Source organism: Doryrhamphus excisus, chromosome 9, assembly GCF_030265055.1.
Source record: "Doryrhamphus excisus isolate RoL2022-K1 chromosome 9, RoL_Dexc_1.0, whole genome shotgun sequence".
In the NCBI taxonomy this organism is placed as follows: domain Eukaryota; kingdom Metazoa; phylum Chordata; class Actinopteri; order Syngnathiformes; family Syngnathidae; genus Doryrhamphus; species Doryrhamphus excisus.
Genome location: NC_080474.1, coordinates 8,332,545 through 8,344,947, shown reverse-complemented (window position 1 = coordinate 8,344,947; position 12,403 = coordinate 8,332,545). Strand labels below are relative to the sequence as shown.

Here is a 12,403-nt window from a genome sequence, read left to right as displayed (position 1 = left end):
CACTACAACCTACAACTACACGACTACGCATACACGGTAGGTTTTGTGGTGGATCTCAGATTGTCAGGTGTACCAAATTTTTTGGCTGGTCAGTGTAAAGAGGCTGGTTAGACTGTGCAGCAGTGTGGAGCAGCGCTGGAGCCTGCACTGGCTCAAACACAAAAATGTAGTGGTTTTAGATCAACGGCCCATTTAACATAACATGCAGTCCTGTCTTAAGATGAGGGAATCATCCTCCCATGTGAGCGTGAACATCGAAAAGCCCACCTATGCGGCTTGGTTAGCTTGGTCATGTGTACTTACAAGGTTCCGAGAGGGAATGGCGCGCTGAGTGAATGAAAAACAATGACATGGATACAATGTAATTTTGGTTGAATAGAAATGTGCGAGTGAGCAGAAATTTAATTCAATAATACCACTGTGAGTGAAATACAATAGTTTCTTAATTAATGCATTCAATCCAATCCATTTTTCAAAAGCCGCCCCTCTCGGTACCGGACATGTCTAATGATTTTGACTGATTATTTTAAGGCACACAGAATATTGTGTTCTGGCGATACGTAGACATGGTATATACCAAAACACTGATTAGAGTCTCATCTTTCAACGTAAAAAAAAGTTTGGTTTTCCGTTCTTGAGTAATCAGCAGTAGAACATAAGTAAATTTCAGCGAAATGTCATTTCTCAACAAAACAAGGCAAACAGCAACTGGGTTTGCTGATGTTGTTCAGCCAACAGTAGCCCGTGTCATCCTTACAAAGTCGAGGCAAACGTTAAAATGCTATCTTTATCTTTAATGATGGTCACGAGAGTCAAGAGATTGAACAAGTATGGCTGAACACCACCTGGAGACCTTAGTCCAGGGGTGCTACCCCGAGGCTATCGCTGCCATTTGTACAGCGGTCTGGCTAACTTATGGCTATATCCTAATCTTGTGACATCTCCTTTACTTCACAACTACTACTAATTCTTTGAATATTGTGCCGCTTGCAAGTCAGCGAGGGAACGGTAACTCTTTCTTTGGCAGGAGCCAATCACAAGCTATCAGTGCACTCACAACTAGCTTGTCAACCCATTGAAAATGGTAGGAGGTCATTACTTAATATATACAAACATGTACTAATACGATTAAAAACAATGTTTACAGTTTTCCCATAATGCATTGGGTCCGTTTACAATGATAGCAGCCTCCCTCTGGGCTCTGGACTCCTCTGTATATTTTATAAGGTATACCTTTTGAGAGTTACGTTGCTGTGTGATGAGTTTAGTGTTGTTAAGATGACACTATGAGTCAGACTGTTGAAAAGAGTAATGACCTCCTGCAATTTGCAATGGGTTGACAAGCGTGTCATGAATTGTTTAATAGCTCATCTTTGGCTCCTGTCAAATAAAGAGCTGCCTGGTCCTCATGGACTTGTGTGCACCACAACATGCCTTTTTTGGCAGTACACTATTGCAGCTTGTATACATACAAATCTGTTTTTCCCTCTGAATTGAGGGTGCAGCTCATAGACTGGAAGTTATAGTAGTTACACTGTATTAGCATTATTTATAAACTAAAATGCTGATGAGATTTTGACTACATTTCTCGTGTGAAAAATGATCAATTAATAAATCACGAGCAAACATCCTTTTAAGAATACGAGATGAATGAGGCCCATCTTTGCCAAAAAGGAATGGAGCCAATTCATATACAGTAGTTTACTTCAGTATAGGTTTAGGCTGTCTGCCATAGACTGACCATGTACTGCAAGTGCATGTGCATACCTGTATGTGAACCAGTGCATCATTGAACAGTATGAACCAGTGGTTTGAGAAGCGCCCAGCACCCTGCAGGGTCAGGGTTCTATTGCTGCTTTCACATAAAACTCGACGCTGTGGGAGACGCAGACCATCCTGAAAAACACCCAATTAGGCATGTATCGTTTCTGCAGTTTTATTTCAGTATTATGCAATTTTTTTCATTTTTTTTTTTTTAGATCGCCAGCAATTGTGCACATTCAGTTTGTTAATGTTAATGATATTGACAAAGTCATTATAGTGTCACTCCAGGCATGTGACTCTACTAAAACTGGTTGACACATGTTGACAGTCATACTGTCAGTCTATGAATGGCAGTCCCACATTCATATCTATGGACAATTTGGAGTGGCCAATTAAACTAGCATGTTTTTGGAATGTGGGAGGAAACTGGAGTATCCGGAGAAAACCTCAACGTATTATTTTCCAACTTATTTCACATCACTGACAACAGCAGGTGTCATCCCAGTTTTCAAATGCTTTACTGACATCTCACAAAATGTGATGTATAGCTTCCATATGAGCACTGAAATATGGTACCAGTGATTTATGCTGCCATTTGGCAGAACACAAAATACACCCAGGACTTTACAGTCTTGGAAATTCAACCATTATATCGTTCCCATGTATGTACTGTACCAACAGCTCAGTAAGACTGAACATGGCCCCATACTACTGCAAAATGCAGCTACAATAGTCTTTGAATTTGATGAAATACTAATAAATGATATAAAACTCACAGTGTTTTTTCCTGAGTGTGTCTTCCAGAAGAGAAAAGTGGCTTCAGCCTCCTCCTTCCTTCTCAGCAGTGATGTAGAGAGGCTTTCATACTGCATACAGCTCCGATGGATAGACTTATACTCTGTTGTAAGCTTGGAAGCAACAAAAAGACATACTTTTACTTAAATCTGGTAGGAGCGCACCTGTCAGAATATCTAGTGTATAAAAATGTGGTGATGATTCAAATTAGCATCATTATGTTGTTGATCTGATCAAGCGACACACGGAAATGCAACTTTCATCTTTATTATTCCAATACACAACGGATGCACTAGTTGTCAGTTGTCAGTAGTAAGTTGCTTATAAGTACTTGTACAAAAAAAGTTATCCATTGACTTACAGTGGCTAGTTATGGAGGAAAAAAGGTACTGTTTGATGGTTCTGCTTTTTCATTATGTTGCCTTGACTTTGGCTGCATTGTCTTTTGCATCATAATTTTCACATTGTATTATATTGTACTGTGTGTATTCATTAATCATTACACGTATGGATAATACATACGCTTATAATTATTACATTAAAACATGAACAGAAAAGAGTGGACGGATGGAGAGTTTCAGCCTCACCATGTGGTAGCTAGCTTCCAGTTTGAGCAGAACTTGGCTGTACTGGGAGAGCTGCTGTAGAGGCCAGTAGAACAAAGAACCCAGATCAACACCCCCACTGCCTGATGGGTCAAATTCAGAAAGCTGTGCAAGTTTGGTGTGCTGTGAACCTAAACATTCACTGAACAGAGAAAGAGAGAGATTTTAGAGACTATTAGCATATCTCGTGAAAATGTTGATGCTCTGACGCTCATGTATCCACACATTTCATAATCAAATGAAGCTTACACGGAGAGCTTATGGAGCAACGGAAATCCACCCATGACCTGGAAGTCACCTACTGCCGTGCAATATCTAGAGAGTGAATTGAAATATACATCCACAACGTCATCATCTGACAAGAGTATTTATCATAGGTGTTGTATTGGAGGGGTTATTCTACAAGGACAAGTGTGGTGAGTAAACAAAAGAGAAACAAACAGAGCAAAGACAGTTGTTGCGTCACACTCGTTATTGAGTATTTGCAAGTGGACCTTACGCAGTGTAGGTGTCCAGGAAGTGCCGAGTGTGGACGAGGAGGTGAAGAGAGGTCACATCATGGCATTGCACCTCATGCACAAAACAGCTGAGCAATGTAGAGTGTTGACCAATTAGGGTGCTCAGACGATTAAAAGTCCCACAGACTGAAAGGAAGAGGCGGGAGCATGTCTCACCAAGGGAGGGACGTACATTCTCTGTGGGGAAACATACATTATTCAAAACTAGCGTGCATCACAACATCAATTCAATGTCTCAAAAGCTAAAGCTGAATATAATAAGCCTTGGATGATGAGTCCATTGTTCCTGTTGTACCAGCAGCAGTACTACAGTACCAAAAGGGTGGGACTACACACACTGCAGTCATCCCCTCACAATATCGGTGATGTGGAAGATGAGGGTTCACCTTTCTAAACGTCACTGTGACAAATGGAATTGAACCATGATGTGTGAAATTGGCAGAAAGAGAGTCAGCCACCTTTGTTGTAGAGCGGCGTAAGAAGCAGCTTCCTGACACTGCTCAACCAGTAGTAAAACTTCCTCTCTTTGAACGCCAGTTCACGGATGGTGGAGATGAAAGTCGTGGTGTTGCAGTTTGCCAGCAGTGCACACCTTTGGCCGCCACTGGACACACTGCTGATGTAACCCATCTATAAAGTCACGCACACATACACTGTTATTGTCACTGTCGTTACAGGAACAAACCAGAAGAAACGTGATTTTTACGCATTAAGGTGGGTAACACTACTTCATAGTATTCAGTGATTTTCTGGATTTATTCTATTCGCTACAGGTGACTAAGCAAGGAAGCCAAGAATTTCAAAAAAGCCTGCCAACAACCACACATTCAAGGTCAACACATTTTTGCAATTTGGGCCCACACACCTCCATGCAGAAAGGCAGCAAAGCGGGTCTGACGCTGTAATTCTCGGCCCTGTTGGGTGACCTCTGGCACGAGCGCTTGCTCTGGTAGGATGCCTCACTCTGCTTCGACCTTGGCTCCTGCTGCTGTCCGCAGTACAACAGGACAGGCTGATCACTGTTCCCATCAGCCAAGAGGAGGGAGTGGCTTTGGCCCGCTGACACATCCCAGGCCCGAAGATCGTCAGACAACTACAAAGAAGTAAGGAAAACACTGCAGCCATTCAGTTGTCAGATCGGCCCTTATTGTGTCATGCCAGATTTTAGGGACGATAACAGTAGACTTAGCTATAATTTACTGTAAATGGTATCCATTCAAATACTTCTATATTAACCTAATAACACTCATGTTTATTGGCTTTATTTCCAATATTTGATATACCCAGATGTCAATATTGTAAGCGCAAGTCTAATTATGTCTGCTATATTGGGTAATATGAGTGTAAATGTGACTATTTGGGTGTTATTTCATGTCCAGAGGGCTCTAATAATGTTTAAAATGTATATTTTGAAGGTTTTCTATGCTCTAACAACGGAAATGGTACTCTGCGGAAATTCACTAGGGTAGGGTCTGGAAGCAATTAACAGTGATAAACATGGGATGATCATATATGTCGTTAAATATCTCCTCATCTACTTCATTTAGCACACAAATTGTGCATGTGAAAGCTGATAATTTTCCAGAAGTACACAACCACTGCTCCTGACTTAACATACATATATTGCATAAAACATTACTACATTTGTATAATTCTTATGTTGTTTATACCTTAACCTGCTGCGGGAGAGTAACAGGACTATTGACATGACCAAGCTGTCCGCACATGTTGCTGCCCCATGAGTATACCTACAACAAACAACGGCACGTAAATAATGTTATTAAATACAAAGGAATTAGGCATGAAAAGGAATTGCAACTGCAAGAAAATGTTTCATGTGAAGGGGCTGCACCTCTGAGTGTAATAGTTACCTGGCATTGAGCAGTAAGAACCAGTGAATGGTGTGATCCTGCAGCAACTTTGATCACTTCCTCGCCTGTCAAATTCTTAATACAAAGAGGCTGGAGTCTGGGGACACACGCACAAACATACACATACACACATGTGGAAGTTAGTTTGAGTTAAGCTAAAAATGTAACCAAAAGCAGTGTAGACCACTTGAACAATAAACATAATTAACTGAATATTAACACAATATAAAGAATACATAGAATTTTCACCATACAATAACTCTTGGATTGTACCCCTATGCAGGTTAACATGAATGCACACAGACCTAGCCAGTTGATCTCCATGGCCCAGTTGCCCCTCGGAGCCCCTGCCCCAGCTCCACACCTCCGTCTCCAGGGTTGGAAAACCGTCCTCTGTTACCGGTGTGTGGATCGAGCCAGAAGAGGATGACTTGCTGGCACAATGGTGCCGCGGACGTGGGGTTGCTAGAAGAAAAGCATGTGAGCTGATATAATGATAAGATAACACTGAACACAACACATGGGGGCGACATGGCTCAAGTGGTAGGGGGTTATCAATTCAGTGCATACCTGCATATTATCTCAGCATTTTGAAAAGGCTACCACAAGCTAAAAATGTCTCCAGGTTAAATAAATAATCCACACATGCTGACTGGTCAATGAGAGGTCTTTTTGTCCTGTTACCCTCGGTTATTCACGCCACAACCTACCATATGGGGGTGTTCCAGGCAGAGAGCGTTGTTTTTTTCTGGTTTCCCCCTCGTTGCTTATGTCAGTTAGGCTGGAGCTCTTGTGTCCCTGCACTGACGTCTTCTTTGTAAGGGAAAACTCTTCCAAGTCCATTGGAGAAGAGGATCTGAGCACCTGACTGCTGTGATAAGAGAGATGGTCAATAACAAGGTGCAATACTGCATAGTGATGATATGTTCACTGTCCTACCACACTGTCGAGTCATCTTTACAACGGGAGGATAGCAGGTTGTTGAAAGGAGTTGTGGAAATGCAGCTGTCATCTGGACACAAAGATGGCTGACATGACAAACTAAAGATGCAATTAAAAAAAAATCAAAGGTGACTGAAACTACACACGGACCTGAAGTGTGGCTGCTCAGTGAGTCTGTATCTCCATGTCTGCTGCTATTTTGCATCTCTAATGAGTGACCTGAGAGTTTCTGAAGAAGGTTCTGAAGCTCCAGCTCATGAGGTAATGCACATTTGTATTTATCTGTCAAGCCTGTCACTGGGTATGATGTAGTGAGGCTGTCTGTCTCAGTTATAGGGTCAGCTTGATCATTCCTAAGAGAAAGGGAATGGGAAAAAAAACTCATTCACCAAAACCTGAAAGGCAAAACATGCAAACGTATTTAAAAAAGGTACTGTAATACTGTACCCCTCGTTGTTGGATATGCTGTAAGAATACGGAACTAAAACAGCTTGATACCCATGGGTACTGCCAGCCTGTAGAAAACTTTTTTTGGAGCTTCTTCTGGCTGAAGCCTCCAAATCCATTCAACAGAAACAACATATTTTCATCATGTAACCTTTTGTGGTATGCTTTTTTTGTGGTGTACTTACCTCTGCTGACGTGCTTTCAGTTAGCTCCACCCCCAGCGGACAGTACTGTGCATCATCCATGGCGAGAGACTGGTTTGATGGGGACCGCCTCTCCAGAGGTTTGTGTGTGTTTGAGTTTTGTGGATGTAAACTACGAACCAGAGCCAGGCTGTGGTAGGCTCCACAAGCCACCTGTTTGAAATGGAAAAGCAAAATACTGCAAATCTAACATTCAATTGTGATGTTGAGAGATGAAGATATCAGAAAGAGAATATACCTGAATCACATGTCTGCCTGCTAAATGCTCCACCTAGACCAAAGTTTAAAAAAAGTTCACATAATGTATAAATACATTACAATCCATACATGAAATATACATTAAAATTAGGAATGCCGATTATAGCATACAAATTAAATATCCGTTCTGTTTATCCTGCCGATATTGGCAAACAGCTGGATTCACAGCTGGGGTGTCAAACTCATGCCATGGAGGGCTGAGACACGACAGGTTTTCTTTCCAGCCAGTCACTAAAGCAGGTAATTTGAATGATTAACCCTCCTTTGGTTTGAGGGAGGGCTGCACGGCGGTAGAGTGGTTAGCGCACAGGCCTCATAGCTAGAAGAGTTCGATGCCACTCTTGGTCATCTCTGTGTGGAGTTTGCATGTTCTCCCCCGTGCACGCGTCGGTTTTCCCCAGGACTCCGGTTTCCTCCCCCATTCCAAAAACATGTTAGCTTCATTGGCCACTCCAAATTGTCCACAGGTGTGAATATGAGTGTGAATGGTTGTTTGTCTATATGTGCCCTGTGATTGGCTGGCCACCAGTCCAGGGTGTACCCCGCCTCTCGCCCAAGGACAGCTGGGATAGGCTCCAGCACCCCCGCGACCCTCGTGAGGATAAGCGGTAGAAAATGAATGAATGAATGTTTATTTGTATCCAGCGGCATCACAGTAAAAGAAGCCTAATGACCGTTTGGGGGAAGCGCTGTTACCAGTACCGATATTGGTCAATTAAGTATTGGACAATATCGGATATCGGTAAGAAAGCCAATATCAAGCATCTCTATTTCAAATGTCTCAAAATGAAAAACAGGTGTCATACGGTATACAAACTTCAACAACCAAAATCTTGCATGATTCACAACTCAAACACTGAACCTAATTTTGTGTTGCATTCACTGACCTTTTGTGGTTTCCATACAGGAAAGTTGCTTGTGACCAGGCCGAGCTGACAGCCGCTGCCCCAGGCCCACAGCTCATTCTGGGCCGACAGCGCCAGGCTGTGCTCCCGTCCGCACGCCAGGTCCATGATGCAAACCGCCACGGGAGGAACCACTTCATTGTCCACCACAGGGACAGGGTATGGCTCTGGAACTACCACAAACCAGGAGTCAAACAGAAAGGAAAATGCTATTTGAAAATGGGGTTCCAATGCCCCTCATCTGTCATGGGCTAGTTCTCTAAAGAAAAATCAGGAGCTAATGTTTTTTCCAGGACCATAATGTTTGTGTGCAGAACTCCTTAGGATCTATTTTGGCAGATATCAACCACTTGTGCATATTCAATAATATTTTTGGCAGGTTCTCAGCTCAAAATAGCTTTTCCGCTGCAGCTCACTTGACTCAAAGGCCACATACGTCTTTTTTAAGTTGTCACGAACCACCAAAGTATTACATTACAGAAACCAGCTACAACTTGACTTACTATCAATAAACCCTTGCTCACCAACGGTACAAGTCATGTACAGTACATTCTAATTAGGTGAGAAATACTATCACTTTTATTTTTTACATCCTTTTAAAAGGTCATGTGTGGACCTATAAGGAACACCACTATAATAAGGAATTACCAGCTTTTCTATCTTTTATAGCCTGCAGATTTAGGATGACGGAGAAAGTTTCCGGCTAAACATGATCTTCAGCACTGTGGTGATTGAACATGTGAGGTAAATGAAGGAAGAACTGAGTGTTTAGAACAACTGCCAATTACTCTGCAAGTGACGCATGAGGGGGAAAAATAAACTACATGATGTATGCCTGGATGAAAAAGTTGATTATAGCATAGCGACTGCATAGGAAGTGCACCGCAAGAGAAGGAGGGAAAGAATAAACTTGGAAAAGCAGGGTGATGACTAACCCGTAACATTTGAGTCCGTGCCACCCTCGGCCGTCCCACACTGTCCAGCAGTGTTCTCCCCCCACGTGTACACGCTGCCCTGCTCACTCACTGCTCCGCAATGGAAACCACCAGATGCCACACGGACTACTGTTGTCCCTTGTAGCGAGACCTCCAAGATCGGAGCTGAAACTGGGACACTTAGGCCCCTCCAAAGCAGCTCTCCAAAAGAGTACACCTGGCCACCTGGGGGATGACAACAGGGAAAATGTCTAGTTTTGATGGTACATCAACTTGTGATAGAGAATAGCACAGTATTACCAGTCTGTAATATTGAGGAACACCGCCTGATGCATTAACACTGGTCTTGGTCAACAACAAAACATTTATTGACCTCTATTAATGGGTATTTGCCACAGTAGCTTAGATACAGCTCTGGTAAGAAGTGCAAGGTTAACGTGCTTGAGTGTATGTAGTTATATGCAGTAATAGAGCAATGCATGAGCAGCCATTTGGCTGCAGAGGGAGAAATGTAACAGTGTCATCAAGTGGTCAACAAAGACGCACATCGTGGCTTTTGAAAGGCCAAAATAGGGCTCACGTTTTCCCTCTGGAAGATCAAGTATGCGACATTTAGCTTCCTTGAGGTGAACAGAAAGATTAGTTTTGAAATGTGACACACAAGACCCATTGTAAGAGCTATTGGATGTATTTTTGATTTTCAAATGAATCTAAAGTATCTGTTGCAGTGTATGTTTTCAATAAATGAGTCTATGCAGCTTCAATTCCACCCTCGGCCATCTCTGTGTGGAGTTTGCATGTTCTCCCCGTGCATGCGTGGGTTTTCTCCGGGTACTCCGGTTTCCTCCCACATTCCAAAAACATGCTAGGTTAATTGGTGCCTCCAAATTGACCATAGGTATGAATGTGGGTGGGAATTGTTGTTTGTCTATATGTGCCCTGCATGATGTGTTTTGAGTGCCTCACTCTGTTCACAACCTTGAATTTTACATTACAACATTATTAGACACCTCTAGACATGAACTAACACACCCATAGTAACCTTTACATTCGTATTACCCAATATAGTAGACATAATAACAGATGTAAATAAGACTTATGTGCTGTAAATGTGTTCCGGTGCTACGGGAGCTGTCGAGAGTTGAGTTTTAGGTTGGCATGGGTTAGCCCGCAACCGTAGCCCGTTTCAACCATTATTGTGCCTCTTGTGAGATCATTCAAACCTGCAATAAAAGACTGTTGTTCCGGCAATCAAGACTTGTGCCTCATCAAACATTACAGTAACATTACTGACAACTCGTGACCTGTGTAAAATACTACATATGATCACAATATCTTTTGAATGCATCTTTTGAATGTTTTATATTTGCATTTTAGTTAGTTTAGCCATTTTTATGCTTGAAAATAATTGATTTGCTTGTTTGTCCATATGTGCCCTGTGATTGGCTGGCCACCAGTCCAGGGTGTACCCCGCCTCTCGCCCAAATGCAGCTGGGATAGGCTCCAGCACCCCCCGCGACCCTTGTGAGGATAAGCGGTAGAAAATGAATGAATGAATGAATGAAAGTCCATGCAGCGTATCCTACCCTGTGCCAGCAGGAGTCCATGATGTTCTCCCAGGGCTACCTGTAAGACACACTGGGACAGATGTACTCTTTCTGGGCAAAGAGGTTCACTTGGCCCCCCTGACTGCCAAATGTGGAGAAGTCCTCGCTGAGGAGGTACAGCAGCTTGCTCCTCTGGAAGGATGCTGTTAGACACATGTGACAGACAATGGCCAGATATTCTCATATCAAAGTTGTAGTATTGCAAGTTTGTGTGTTCACCTCTGCTCTTTGTTCTCCATCACTTCAGAATCTCCATTCGAAATCATAATGAAGACATCTTCAGGGACATTTATCTTCTTTAACCTAATCGGTTCCCTCCCAGGAGGGCGTCAACGTACAGGAGAGGAGAGGAGTGGCTGTTATTTTCTGTTGTGACACCATCATGTGAGTTGTTTGTCTCAGGTGGTCCGTGAGATGCTTTACACCTTTAAAAACACACCACAACAACTGTTAAGGCCATGACAACGATCTGGTAGATAGAGTAGCACAAAATTACGTAAGCAGGAAACACATTTACACAAATACTGCTAACGTTACACATCAGCAATATATGGCGTTCTCGGCGGAAAGCTGACTGTACTGACATGTTACAACAACTACTGCCATGCATCATGTTACTGCATGTTTGTGCAAATACTCTTGGCTTACTTTGACGCGCAGCTAATCAAATCTGTTTAAAACGATTTACTTCATGAGACACGGTTACCGACCAAACGAGGCTCACAGGCAGTTCTATTCTCTTGTGTACTGCACAGCAACTACGTCTTCCGTGTACTATAACAACAATTAGCTTAATGCTAGTCGGGCTAAGCTACCTCCAGTTTTCGAGTAAACAAAACTTACCAACTATAAAAGTCAACTTGGTACAAACTGGCTGGTATTTGAAAAAACGCCGATTTGAATACGTCCCTGTTAGGCTGTAGCGGTAAAAGTGGTGAGTAACGTTAATTCGGTGAATTAAAATCAGTGCAGCGCAGTGAAAGGCAGAAGTTGTCTTGACAGTTCAGTGTTGTTGTTGGGAGCAACAGGCTGACTACGGCAGCCGGCTGGGATCAAACATGACCGTGGCGCTAATCGGTCGCAGCTGTATTATTCATGAACAGAGGTTCCACTCTTAGCTTTTTGTGTGTTTTGGCTTTTGGGATATTCACTTCACTCTGCACCATCTTGTTTATACAGTGTTTCCCTAATTCTAGCTCCAGCGTTAGTCTGAATGCAGAAGTGTAGTTTTATATACTATTATATATTATATCTAAACATGTTACATCCATATATTGTCTCTTAATATTTTGACTTTGTTCTCCTGAAGCTACTGTCATTTTTTCCCATATCTGGTCTTGTGGGTTCTTTTACAAATATTTCTGCTTTCTTGATGTATTTTTTTCACTCTTAATTATGACTTTATTCCAAAGATATTATGACTTCATTCTTGTAACTTTATAACTTTTTCTAAAACCAAATTTCAAAAAATAACATTTGTCATTGTTTCTCTTAATAATACAACAAAAAATTATTTACTTAATATTTTTGACTTTATTCTTGTGAAACTACTG

General features: G+C 42.2%; 1 protein-coding gene across 6 annotated transcripts in view; it reads right to left on the bottom strand.

Moving 5' to 3' along the window:
* LOC131135432 (alsin-like) overlaps positions 1-11,899 on the bottom strand; it is a 28,570-nt gene extending 16,671 nt beyond the window's left edge. For 3 of the 6 annotated variants that reach the window (XR_009131591.1, XM_058081257.1, XM_058081261.1), the window contains exons 1-22: positions 11,694-11,898; positions 11,070-11,275; positions 10,830-10,993; positions 9,244-9,468; positions 8,291-8,481; positions 7,384-7,416; positions 7,128-7,298; positions 6,943-7,049; positions 6,646-6,848; positions 6,493-6,565; positions 6,264-6,424; positions 5,859-6,018; positions 5,554-5,650; positions 5,353-5,430; positions 4,548-4,775; positions 4,141-4,312; positions 3,664-3,859; positions 3,414-3,479; positions 3,147-3,306; positions 2,541-2,672; positions 1,768-1,896; positions 304-327 (exon numbers count right to left, since the gene is read on the bottom strand). Coding sequence is in view for 5 of the 6 variants with exons in the window: in XM_058081257.1 (XP_057937240.1) it covers positions 304-327; positions 1,768-1,896; positions 2,541-2,672; positions 3,147-3,306; positions 3,414-3,479; positions 3,664-3,859; positions 4,141-4,312; positions 4,548-4,775; positions 5,353-5,430; positions 5,554-5,650; positions 5,859-6,018; positions 6,264-6,424; positions 6,493-6,565; positions 6,646-6,848; positions 6,943-7,049; positions 7,128-7,298; positions 7,384-7,416; positions 8,291-8,481; positions 9,244-9,468; positions 10,830-10,993; positions 11,070-11,116 (2,817 nt within the window). In the remaining variant the exon portion in view is untranslated. Of the gene's footprint in view, positions 1-303; positions 328-1,767; positions 1,897-2,540; positions 2,673-3,146; positions 3,307-3,413; positions 3,480-3,663; positions 3,860-4,140; positions 4,313-4,547; positions 4,776-5,352; positions 5,431-5,553; positions 5,651-5,858; positions 6,019-6,263; positions 6,425-6,492; positions 6,566-6,645; positions 6,849-6,942; positions 7,050-7,127; positions 7,299-7,383; positions 7,417-8,290; positions 8,482-9,243; positions 9,469-10,829; positions 10,994-11,069; positions 11,276-11,693 lie in introns of all 6 variants that reach the window. The other 3 variants (XM_058081258.1, XM_058081259.1, XM_058081260.1) reach the window with 3 other exon arrangements.
* Positions 11,900-12,403: the final 504 nt, after the last annotated feature.